This window comes from Balaenoptera borealis, assembly GCF_965194805.1.
Source record: "Balaenoptera borealis genome assembly, chromosome: 2".
Taxonomy (NCBI): Eukaryota; Metazoa; Chordata; class Mammalia; order Artiodactyla; family Balaenopteridae; genus Balaenoptera; species Balaenoptera borealis.
Window position 1 is genome coordinate 10,038,624 of NC_138867.1, and position 13,509 is coordinate 10,052,132.

The window sequence follows — 13,509 nt, forward strand, 5'->3', positions numbered from 1 at the left end:
GTACTGAAATTGAAACTGTGATTAAAAAACTCCCAACAAACAAAAGTCCAGGACCAGATGGTTTCACAGGTGAATTCTATCAAACATTTAGAGAAGAGCTAACACCTATCCTTCTGAAACTATTCCAAAAAATTGCAGAGGAAGGAGTACTCCCAAACTCATTCTATGAGGCCACCATCACCCTGATCCCAAAACCAGACAAAGATACCACAAAAAAAGAAAATTACAGGCCAATATCACTGATGAACATAGATGCAAAAATCTTCAACAAAATACTAGCAATCCAAATCCAACAATACATTAAAAGGGTCATACACCATGATCAAGTGGGATCATGTGTGCTACTACCTGAACCTCATTAGAGCTGATGGGGTGGACTGATTGTTGTTCAATAGCTTATTTGGACTATTCCTTATCATGGAGTCCAAGGAAGATGAACCTTTCCTTAACCAGAGTTGTGGTAGCTGCCCCCCCCAATTAAAAGAATGATCTAAGAAGAGATGTAATTTAAACTGGACCCCAGTGATGAAAACAACTGGATTCCTTCTGAAATTCTGAGTGTCTGCATACATCTAGTAAACTTTAGTAGGAAAATGAACGGTTTTTGGATGATTTTCTTTATTAATATAAAATCCTTTTCTTTAGTTAATGTTTTATTTCATTTGCTTACTTAATGTTTTGCTGATGTGGAGTTCATTATAAGATAAAGGCCAGACAGGAAAAAATTCAGTTATTCATTCAGCAAATATTGATGAATCCCTGGTATGGGTCAGGCATTGTTCTAGGTACACGAGCTACATCAGTAAACACACAAGGTGGAATTTCCTGCTCTTAATGGGTTTACATTCTAGTGTGGAGAGATGGACAAGAAACAAGATAAATAAATAATATGTTATATATTAGAGGGTGATTAGTACTGTGAAGATCAGTAAAGCAGAAAAGGGGATAGAATTTTAAGAATGGGCACCAGAAAAGGTTGTATTGGGAAAGTAACACTTGAGTAAAGACCTGAGAGGGTGAGGACTGACCACAAGGACATCGGCAGGAAGAGGAGTCCAGGCAGAGGAAGCTGCATGTTCAAGGGCCCTGAGGCAGGTTTTTGGCTCTGGTTATAAAGGAACTGTAGTGAAGCAGTGGCCACAGAAAGGTTAATGCCAGTGAGGAAGAAGGTGAGGTTGGAGAGGGAACAGAGAACTGGATTGTACAGAGCAGTGTCTGCCTTGCAAAGACTTAACTTTACACTGAAAGAAATGAGGAGCTGATGGAAGCTTTTAAGTGGAGAAAAGACATGCTGTAAGGTTTTGATAGGACCACTCTGGCTGCTCCTTTGAGAGTAGATGGTAGGGGGTGAGGGTAGAAGCAAGGAGACCAGGAAAGTGGCCATGGTAATAACGCAGGTGAGAGAGGATGGGATCTGGGGGGACAAGGCAATGAAGGTGAGAAGGGTCAGGTTCTGGGAAAATTCAGAAGGAAGACCAGATTTGTTGATGGACTGGATATGAGAGTAAAGAATCAAAGGGGAGAGCAAGGTGCTTATCCTGGACCACTGCAGGGACAGGTTGCCATGTGGAAGCCTGCAGAAGGACTGGTTTTGGGGGAAAAGACAAGGAACTCAGGTCTGGAGATGTTATACTTGAGATGCCTGTCAGACATCCGGTGCAGGTGGTGGACAGACTACTGGATACAGAGATGTGAGATTCATACCAGAGATATCTATCGGGGAGTTTTCAGAATATAAATGATCTTTAACACCAGGAAACCATACGAGGTCACCAAAGCTTTGATTGAGAGTTGATAGAAAAGTCCAAGTTTAATTTTGTCTTTGTTCTTGGTTCAAAGTCGTTGCAACTTTCTTTTCAATACATAAAGTTCTGTAGAGCATTTTCTTATAAAGAACCACTACTTTGATACAATATTTAAAGCAAAAGAGTTGGCAAAGGTCACATTTCCTTTCTCCTAGATAGAATAGAAGAGTGCTTTTTGGTTCAATTCTGCTTTTCTTACTCAAGAAAAAAGTTATTGACTCCATAAAGCCTATGGCTGAGATATTTTCACTCCTATTTTTAAACGTTTGGTTCCCTTTCCTGTCTGGTGACATTTGATAGTAAAGGCTTAATTTAACATGGGCAATATGGACTTCCAAATGTTCCTGCCTCAGAGACAGTTCTAGATAACTGGCTTCTCGGAAAGAAGAGACGCCTTGAAGCTAGAAGACAAATCAATAGTTCCCTATTTTGTTATATTTTAATCTACCAAAAGAAATAAAACATCCAAATGCACAACACCTAGTAGTTCGTACCCAAGCAGTAGACTGATTAACTATTGATTTTCCCTGCATTTTATAGAGGAGCCCTAGGATTTGATTACAAGCCCCAGCTCTGTCCTGCCTAAAACACCTATGCAAGGAAAAGGAAAGGACTAATAGCGTAGCTTAAATATTTAACATCCACCACCACCATTTAAATTAAATTCAAACTAAGTATAATTATAAAATCGTGAGTTTATGTCACGCCTTATGATGCACTGCAAGCATAACAAATAATTGCATTTATTAGACGTAGATTTGAAATCTGGTCCCTGTGAATAAATAAACGGCTTGGAGACCTGCAAATACTTTGGTATTCACTGGAGGATATGATGGGTATTGCGAAATGTCAAGAGAAAAGTGGCTGGTTCCCAGGTCATGAAGGGCTTGGTACGCCACGTTCAGGAATTTGGATAGTGGAGGTAGACCGTTGTATCTATGCATAATTTGTATACGAGACTTGGACCCACGCCTGGTACTCCAACTGCCCCAGGAATGGAATCTTCCCCCTTTACCCGCTCTCAACTGCTTTTCCCAAATCCCCCAGAAGCTGCATAACCGGAACCTTTGCCACGATGGGTGGTCCAGCTCCCTGCTGCCTGACCTCCGCTGATACCTGCTCCCTGTGGGCAAGCTTCATGCTGCACTGATCAACCACCCTACCAGAGTCATCTCTTCGATCCCAGGAGGACGATGGTATGTGTGGAGGCCGTGCCTCTCCCTGGGCAGGTCCCTGTGGTTCATCATTCTCTAAGCATCAATCGTCCTGGCCTGGGTGGGCATCTTCCCAGTTACAGAGGGAGGAACCAGAAGGTCTCTCCAACCTGGGCTCCCACCACTCACTCTGCACCAGGCACACCAGGCCCTGCAAAGGCCTTGAACCCAACCGCATGCTTCCAGATCCCCTTCTGGGAGGCTGTCTGCAGAGGCTGCCCCCTCCGCTTAGATGCTCTTCCCCCCAGAGAGCCACAGGGCCCTGCTGCACCTCCCTCAAGTTTCTGCTCAAACGTTACCTTCCCAACATCTCCTATTTTGACTTTGACCTCTCATTTAAAATCACGACCCCTTACGCTAAGTGAAAGAAGCCAGACACAAAAGCTCACGTCTTGTGTGATTCCATTTATAGGAAATATCCAGAATAGGAAAATCCATAGAAAGCAGACTGGTGGCTGCTGGAGCTGGGAGGAAGGGGAATTGTGGGATGACTACCTAATGGGTACAGGGCTTTCCTTAGGGTGATGGAACTATTTTGGAACTTGACATAGGTGCTGGTTGTACGACATTGCCAAAATGCTAAATGGTACATTTTAAAGTGGTTAATTTTATGTTATGTAAATTTCACTTCACTTAAAAAAAATTGCAACCTTACTAATTACATTGTGCCTGACCCACCTCCATTTTCCCCCACAGAACATTTCTACCACACCGTGGGATTCATGTGTGTATTTTGTTGGCTGTACATCTCCCCTCTTCAGAATGTAAACTCCACCAGGGCAAGGCTTCCTGGCTGCTTTGATATCATCTCTGGGCCTAGAACAGGCCTGGAACAAAGTAGGTCATGGACAAAAATTTGTTGAATAAATAGATGAATGTATGCCTCTTTAATGTTTCATTAATAAAAGAGCCTCCCTATTTCTTGACCACCAAACTAAAGGGAGATGATTCTTTAAAAATACGATTAAGGAGCCAGTATAGTCTAATCCAAAGTAAATTTTAACAGAGAGAGAGGAAGAAAAGTGGCCTGTATCCCATTAGAATTCCAGTTCACAGCGTGGAAAGCAAACAAACAGCCGACAAGGATTTAGAGGATCAGGACGATGGTATCCAGTGCTGAGCACTGCGGTCATTTTTAATTTGCAAAGATTAGAAATGTCAACAAACATCGCATTTCCCTCTAAAGTCTAAAAGATAAATTAGCGCACTGATTTCCACTAGAAGGAGAGCCGGAAAAGCAAGGCCTCTGGGCTCTGTACATGCTCTGTTTCTGTACATGCCTATACGTTCTGCACGTGGATTCAACCACAGGAAGTATACTATACTTCAATTAAAGAAAAATGCAGACACTGTGAATCGGAGGGAACATACCAATGAGCTCCTTATTCCTGACGTCCAAGGCCATGTTCCGGAGTGCCGTGGCCACTGCACACACCACTCGGTCATTGTCTATCCGCAGCAGCTCCACAAGGATGGGCAGGCCTTTCTCTTTCCGGACAGCAGCTCGGATATACACCGACCACTGCAAATGAGGGGAAGCAAAGACATTAGGAGCTGGGGTGGAACCCCTACAAGCAAACAGCACGTGTGGGTTTTCACACTGCCGTCTACAGGTGCCAAAAAGGTTGGATGATCAAGACCTCGTTGTGGAATGGGTTGAGTGTGTTAGACATGTACTTAAACATTTTAACTTTATTTTTGTCTCCAACATAGGATAAAGGCTTCAGCTTTAATCAGTTAAGCACTCTTCATTTCGCCGGTGCCAGCCTTCTCAGCCCCTGAGTTAGGAAGCCATTTGCGTGGTGTCTATACTCGGTACTGTAAGATATGGAGGTCTGGGACAGGAAAGGCTGGCTATTGACATTAAGAGGAATAAAAAAAAAATCCTGGGAAAAGTAGAAAACGATAAAAGGTAGACTACAGGTGACTTCTTAAAAAGAGACTTGAATTTGGAGGTGGGGCAGAGAGATAAGTTACAGAAAGTACTGTCAATTAAGTTGTTTGCTGAATAATTAGGAGGAAATAAGTCAGAAAATGGTAGGGGTGAGGAGAGGTAAATATGACATCGAAGATGGAGGGTGAAAATTGTAAAATTAAAAAAATCGAAATATATAATATTATACCTAGGGCCATAATTCAATGTCTAACTTATAAAGTAAGCATACAATTTGTTGTGGGTTGGCAGTCATTGGCCTTAGTGGAACACACCTAAGGCTCTTTATAGAAATGTACTTGCAGTATCAGGACCATAAAGTATTCAGATTCATTTAACGGAATACAGGTAGGCTCAGGTTTTCCAGACATTTGCATATGTACACTTTATACTCCTGTACAGTGTTCCAGAGAAGAGCATGCACCATAAAAATCAAGCAATATAAGGGTTTACTCTGTTACAATTTCAGTTATGATCTAAGAGAATTAAATTCATAACATGAGGTTCTGGATTCTGTGGCAGAGTCCTCCTGGGGACCACCAAAGGTGGACAAAGCTCCCACCCCTCCCCGCCAGGTCCCTCCACCCCCTTTCCCCTTTGGGGCAGGCACCCCAGAGCTGGCTCTCACCTGTGGCAGGCAGGGAGCCCCCTCTGGCAGTGAACGTAGGGCATATGCCATGCCTGCCACATCCTCAGCCCAGCCCTGCATGAAATATGAGATTAAAAAAACACACAACTTCATCCTGTCCTACGTTAGAGAAGTCACATTCACATAGTTTCTTATCACCATCAACTCAGACCGAGTGCTTTTCTCCTGCCCCTACTCTGTGCCTCAAGCTCTACGAAGCCTGAGGGGGTGGGGACGCTCATGGAACTCACTAGAGCATCTCTTGTTTGCAGTTAACTATTTCATAGTCCCAACCTCAGGGAGCAAAGGAATGGATGGTCAGAAAGTCTTAGACATGGAAAAAGCTTGAGCTTTGGCAGCCGCTTATTGAAATTTGGCTGTGAGGATGGGATATCCCTTCCAAGGGAAGGCGTTTCATGAAGACAGTTCGAAACCTCCGTCATGTCCACGGGAAATGTCATTTGCAATTTGACATATGCTGAGACATGATTTTCATCTACTTCCTCCCCTGCTTGTGAACCTTTTGGTCTCCAGGGCCCAGAAAAGACTAGACACCTGGGCTTCTGCAGCCCGTTCATTGCTGGGTTCTTCCTTAAGACTAAGGAGGGAAGCTAACGGAAAAGAAGCTAATGGAAGAAAATGGAAATCAGAGTGGGGGGGGGTCAACATTTCCATATTGTAAGGTAAACATCAACAATATATTTGAACACTGGGGAGATATTCTGGGACTTCTGAGAGACCAGACAGGATGTTCTGGGAACTCGGGCAGGCTGAAGCATGGGCCCAAAAATGACCTCTTTCCCAGAACCACCTCTTCCCAGACCCCAGATGCTGGCTTGTGCATTAGTGATCTCTTCTAATCCCCCAAACTCCTGGGGGAGTGACATTACTGTTCTTGTTTTATAGATGAGAAAATCTAGACACAAAGATTTTAAACAACCTGCCCACAGGTGTCACCTGTGCCCTTGGCCCCCAGTCTTCTTCCTCTATCTGCTCTGTGATGCTGACAATACTCTCTCCTCTGCCATTATCTCATTCTCTCTTGCCTACACCTCTGGGCTCGGTCTCCCAGAAACTGCCTCCCCCTCCACTCCATCCTTCCAAACATTGAGAGGGGAGAACCTGACTATATCTGAAATGAACCAGGAAAGGTAGGCTATAACTTTTTCCTCCTTAGAAGTCTAGCTATTTTATCCCTTCATGTTGGATGGAAAGATGATTTGGTGTTTGGAAAATAATGAGAGTCCTTCAGCTTTGCTGAGGACTGATTTGAGAGTAACCAAAAATGGCTATGCATGGCCAAAAATGTGTATGAGTTGTAGATACATCTTTTTGCTATGAGAAAATGGTCAACAGTGATAGGTTCTAAGTGAAAAGGGAAAACCAGACAATGGATTTGATCTTATGTTATCAATATACAGAAAATAACCTTTATTTTGAAACTTTTAGTTGTGTGTGTGTTTGTGTGGGTATGGAAAATCCCCAGTATTAGCTCAGTATATGACAATTCAGAATGAATTATTTACATTTCATTCAAAAGATGATGCAAGTTTCCAAAGTTTTCTTAACATGCAAGGATACTGATGCTTTTTAAGTAGCAGCCGAGCAGTCTTGGAATAGGTCATGTATAACCCACATGTGAACCTATGTGCAACCCAACAAGAAGGAGTAAAGACAGCAGAGAGGTGGAAAGAGAGAAGGACGTGATACAGTACTGGGGAGATGAGGAATATTTCCCAAGTGCACTCAACACAGAAGTGCGAGGCTCATACAGAGTTTTTCCAAAAGAGAAGTGAGTTACCTTGGACGGCACTGCAGCCCCTGGGGTTAGCGACGTGTATGAGTTGCCAAGAGCTTTGTAATTGAAACAAAAGAAGAAGTATCACTGGCATGAAAATAGATGAACAAGAGAGATAAGTGTACCTTAATTCATTGTGGTTGAGGTGGAAATCTTTGGACAGAACTTGACTTTTTGCAAACAGAAAGAGAGTGTCATGCACTGAGTCCACCAGTGAGGAGGGAAGGGACAAAGCTGGTAGACCAGGATGGCTTTAAGAAGAATTGTCCATGAGCTGAAGAGAGGATCCTTGATGATTCAAAAGGAGGAGAAGGAAGAGAAGGAAGAGGAGGGGGAGGATGAGAAAGAAAAGATGGAGGAGGAGGAGGAGGAGAAGAGGGGAGGGGGGAGGAGGAGAAGAGGGGAGGGAGGAGGAGGAGAAGAGGGGAGGGGGGAGGAGGAGAAGAGGGGAGGGGGGAGAGGAGGAGAAGAGGGGAGGGGGAGGAGGAGAAGAGGGGAGGGGGGAGGAGGAGAAGAGGGGAGGGGGGAGGAGGAGAAGAGGGGAGGGGGGAGGAGGAGAAGAGGGGAAGGGGAGGAGGAGAAGAGGGGAGGGGGGGAGGAGGAAGCTCTGGTCCAGGAGGAAACAGCACAGAAACAGGACCCAGATGGCTCCTGGTGAGATGCTTTTTCCCAATGAGGACCTCAGGAGGGTTATGATCCCTCAAAATAACCTCAGCTGAGACACACCTCACACTTAGACCTGTACTACCTCATTTAGTCCTCATCTCAACCCTATGCAGTGGGCACTGCTGTTACTCGCATTAGACAGATGAGAAAAGGTCACACGCTGTAGATGCTCAGCCAGGTCTTGTACCCAGGGAGCAGTGCCCCAGAGTTGGTGTGACTGACCACCACTCTCATATGCTTCTCAGAAACACAGGATAAGTTAGACAATCTGCACGCCTAGTTGATCTAATCCCTTACAAATTCACCGATTCACTTTGGTATAACAATTCATGTTTTTATTTTAGTCTTCCAATAACCCATCTGGCACTCTTCTAAACTCCTGAGTTAAAGAGCCTTCTAGTACTGTCAATGGAGCTACTGGACATTTCAGTCTGTTCTTGAGAACTACCTGCCAGGATTTAGCAAATCTGAGACAAGAAGTCATGTGTAATTGGAACGACAATGAGAAAGGCCTTGTGCCAGGAAAGGATGTCTTCTACTTGCATGTGATGGGACAACAATTTGAAATAATAAATGCTGTTTCTTTTCCTCCTTGCCCATGGCTCTTCCTGGAGAGAGGCTCCACCACGATTTGGCCCAATGAGGTGGTGTCAGGATGGGACAGATAACAAAGCAGCAAACAGTTAGTGTTTAAGGGTAGAAAGCACAGATGCAGGTGAAAGATGGGATAGACTTGAAAGGGAATGAGAATAGACAGAAAATATTATGACCCCTCCTCAGATCCCACACAGAGCTTCCTAGCAGGGGAGAGAAAGGATCCAGGTTGGGGAGGAAGCGAGAGATGTAAAAGTATCTTTGGGGGCTGCCACCTGAAGTGCCCGTGGACAGGTCCTCCTCAGTGTGTGAGAGGCTGGTGATAAAACCCCCTGGGAGATAGAAGAGCAGAGAGTCGACAGAAGCTCTGCTGCCCTTCCTGGACCTCAGTGCTGGTTGCACAAGACTCAGGAAGTCCTGCCATGAACCATCACGGAGCAGGGGCCGCACAGTAGGAATGGCAACAGAACTTGCTGGGCAGAAGAGGATTCCTGTGGCCCCAGTGTGGCACGGGGTAGCCCCTGAGAGTTTCTGTGGTCTTGAGTGGGTGGGCTGTGTAAGTTAGCCAGGGAAAAAGGCTAAGGATCCAGGGCTGCAGAAGGGTTAGTTGGCCAGGAGGTTGGGATGCATCAGAATGGCAGGCATGGACTGTGCCTGCATCTTAAGGAAGCTCAACAGTGGGGAAGGCAGGTGTGGGCCAGGAGAGCACCTTGGACCAGAGGCGGTCCAATCTCCAATTGCCCTGTCCCAGCTGGGAAACCAATAGGACAAGGAGGCTTGTCCTGGGCAAGAGGCAGCATAGGAGAGAAATGATTCCAGACGGAAATGAATACCCAATCTCCATCCCCCGCAGGGATATGAATGCCTGTAAGACCCCCAAGTTTAGCAGCAATCACAGGGGGGCAGGAGAAGATGAAGGCTGACAAGCATAAATGTGGCCAAGTGCTAAACCTTGAGGGACTGGGAAATAGCTGAATTTGATTGAGTTTGCTAGACGTGTCTAGATTATGTGATTTTTCTTTCTTTTTTTCCTTTTTTGCATCAGGCAGAACAAGGGCTCCAGATGACTTTCAAAAGAGAACATTTCTGGTTGTGTAAATGTTTCTGCTTCTCGCTAGCAGATGATGACCCTAAGAGTAGCCTTGGAAGATCACATCTTTACCACACCTTGAAGATGGCAGAACAGCTGTCAGCCTGGGTGAAATAATTCATGGAGGGGAGCTTCCCTCCTCACGCACCTTCCCTTACCTGTTACACCAGAGAAAATAGCTTCTACCTCCTATCTTGTTTGAGCCCTTGCATATTTGGGGGTCTCTTTGTTACAGCAGCTAGAATTTCTCTAACTAATGAGATGTGCTAGTGTGTTAAAATGAACTGTAATCATTGACTCCTAGCCCTAGGTTTTAACTAGTGATGTTGGAAGTGGGGTTCCTCATCCCTGACCTCTTCCTTGTAAAAATGACCCCTGGGACACCCTTGTGCCTTGTGTGTGTGTGTGTGTATATGTGTGTGCGTATATATATATGTGTGTGTATATATATATATGAATGTATACACCCTTGTGTATATACTCCTATTATAGCATCTATCATGTTTTTTTCTGGGCTTTTTGTTTACATGTTTATTATCGGTACCTGAGGGAAGTTACCAAGTCACATTCATCTCTTTATGTCAACTGTCTTCTAATTTCTGGCTCACAGCTGGAGAGTAAAAATGTTTAACTGGTGAAAGAAAATGTCAGGTTGATTTCTAGTACCACGTGTGTATTACTTAAGAACAGCATTCTCCACTGAAAGGCACTAGATAAAAAGGATCAAAGCCACTGCAATTAGCTAGGATCAGCAAGTTCCAACCACTTCCACAAAAGTGTAATCAGGGTTTGAAGAGATCGTACATTTCTTTGGGAGCCTCTCCTAAAGCCAAACTCATCCCTCAATTCTGTGTGTGGGAACAGAACTTTTGATGCAGGGCTTATGAATATTTGCTTGCCCTCAGTGCTGGAAGAACACAATACTGAGTGGCATGTCCTGGGCCACCACAGCTCTGATCATGCTGGGACAGTTAAAATGAAGTTTCCATATTAGAATTCCTCTGTGTCCCCCCTGCTCAGGTAATTAACCATGCCGGCTTCCAGGGTAGCCCATGTTTTAAACTGGGCTCAGAAAGGATTTCTTCTACACACAGTTTTACAGCTGCTCTAGGAATCCTGGGAATTTCCTATAGAGACAGGTTGTACCTGCTAGATACCAAACCAAAATCAACTTTATACATTATTAGGCCCAAGACGTTTAAAGATGCTGTCTCACTGTCTTCTCACTAACATTATTGCTGGTGAAAAATCAGCTGTCATCCTTGTTTTTGTATGGAACATGTCTTTTGTCCTCTGGCTGCTTTTAAGATTTTCTCTTTATTACTGATTTTGAGCCATTTGTTTATGAAGCACCTTGGTATAGTTTTGTCACGTTTCTTGGGCTTGGGGTTCCTTGAGCTGCTTGGATATGTGAGTTTGTGGTTTTCATTAAATTTGAAAAATTTGGAACCATTTGGAAGATTTTCAACCATTATTTCTTCAAATATTTTTTTCTGTTTTCTTTCTCCTTTCTCTCTCCTCTCCTCTGGGAATTCTAATGGCACATATATTAGGCCACTTGAGGCTCACTGATGATCTGTAGGGTTTTTTTATCTCTCTGCATTTCACTTTGTATAGTTTCCACTGCCATCTTTAAACTCATTAATCTTTCTTCAGCAATGTCTAACCTGCTGTTAATCCCATTCCATGTGTTTTTTTTTCATTTCAGACAGTTTATTTTCAACTCTAGACATTTTATTTGGGCCTTTTATATATTTTCCATGACTCTAATGAACTTTTTTTTTTTTCTAATGAACTTTTTGAACACATGTAGTAGAGTTACAATAACTGCTTGCCTGCTATTTTTAACATCTTTGTTGGCTCTGAATTGGTTTTGAATGGTTGATTTTTCTCCTCATTATGAATCACATTTTCCTGTTTATTTGCTTGTAGGGTCATTTTCAATTGGATGCCAGACATTATTAATTTTAATGCATTGGGTGCTGGATATTTTTGTATTCCTATAGGTGTTTTTAAACTTTATTCAAGGATGCAGTTAATTTACTTGGAAACTATTGATTCTTCTGGGTCTTACTTTTAAGATTTGATAGGAAAGACTAGAGCATATTTATCCAGGGCTAATTATACCTCAATACTGAGGCAAGACCCTGAGAGTATTCTTCCCAGTGATCCATGAATTATGAGGTTTTCCTGTCTGGCTCTTGGAAATGTACATTATGCCCATTCCTGTGTAAGTGCCAAGTTTCATTCTGTCTAATCATTTCAGGAGGTTGTTTCTTCAGCCTTGGGTATTTCTCTCACATGCATGCATTGACAGATCTCTGCTGAATATTTGAGGGGGATTCTCTGCATATTTCTAGGGTTCTTTCTATGTGTGACTTTCTCCTCTTTGGTGTTCTGTCCTATGAGCTCTAGTCACCTTGGTCTCCCTAGATACTCAGTTCCATCTCCTTAGCTCAGAGAGTCTGAGGAGCTCCTCCTGGGTTCCTAATCTTTGTGCTGTGGTCTGGAAACTCTCTCAAGACAGTGCGCTGGGACAATCATAGGGCTCACCTTGTTTATTTCCTGTTTCTCAGAGATCAGTTTCTTCATTGACTAATGCTTAGTGTTTTAACAACCATTGTTTCATATATTTCTCTGGCGTGTTGCTGTTGTTGTTGTTATTATTACTACTTAAAGGAATTTGGTGCTCCATCTTGGCAACTTGGGTGGAAGCGGAAATCCCTCAGCTTTAGCTGTTTCTACAGTTTCTGAATGTAATTCTGTAACTTAGCACTTTGCTATTCAATGACAATGATGAAAGTAGAGCCAAACTATCCAAAAATGGGCTTATTCTCTAGTCAGTTTGGATGCATGTGGCATCTCTAATACAGGTGCAGCCCTCGGCATCAGTACTACTTACTGGGGTCTTAGAAGAAACCACTAAATATTGTGTGATTAGAACCAGTGACCTGGTGGTGACCCTGGCTCCTCTCCATCTCCTCCTGAGGTTGGGCCCATCGTCATTGTGCCTCAGGCTGGGCATCAGGTCCAACTCAATGTGTTGTCTCTAGGAGCCTGCTGATTGGGCAGAGTCCTCACATAACCTCTGTGTTTATTTTGGTCCCATTTCTAACCCATTAAGCATGATGCTTCATGTCCCATTTTCATCATGATCTTTCACCACCCTGTTTCTTTGCATTTAAACCTTATGCTTTATATCACACTGTTCACTAGGACAAAGACCTTTGTCTTAGATGTTAAACCATGATTTTTACTTTTATTTCTTGCACTCCACTCATCTGCCCTGGTTCACTTTTAATGATACACTAATTGCTAAGCTACACTAAATTCAATGCCTTCAAAGCATTGCCCCTGTCCTTAGGAACAAGTCTCAAATTTCCCAGTTCTCTTATTTTTTATTCATTTGTGCCACATGGCCAGAGATTCTGTTTCCTTCTCAGTAAATCTACGTTGCTATCATGTTACTTCATTAAATATTAACAGATTAATATCCAAGTATCTCTTTATTCCATCTTACTTTAAACATAAACAGGCAACTAATAGACTCTCTGAGAATAGTCACATTTTAGGGAGAAAACTGACCATACAAAGATATCTAAAATGTTTGACTTAATAGCAAGTACAGATATATTTCTACAGTTCTAATTCTGAGTTTTCAGAGAGTTCAATTACAATAAAAATAACCCACAAATGGGAGTTGAAAGAGCTTTCATTCACATTTTGGAACTCCTCAAACTACTATAACCGACTGTTTTAATATTCTGTGACAAACAAAATC

General features: G+C 43.2%; 1 protein-coding gene across 1 annotated transcript in view; it reads right to left on the reverse strand.

Annotated features, from left to right (window-relative positions):
- CTNND2 (catenin delta 2) overlaps nucleotides 1-13,509 on the reverse strand; it is a 942,908-nt gene that overhangs the window by 102,942 nt on the left and 826,457 nt on the right. Inside the window, 2 exon segments of the mRNA XM_082382599.1 lie at nucleotides 4,391-4,541; nucleotides 5,581-5,655. Coding sequence (XP_082238725.1) covers nucleotides 4,391-4,541; nucleotides 5,581-5,655 — 226 coding nt within the window.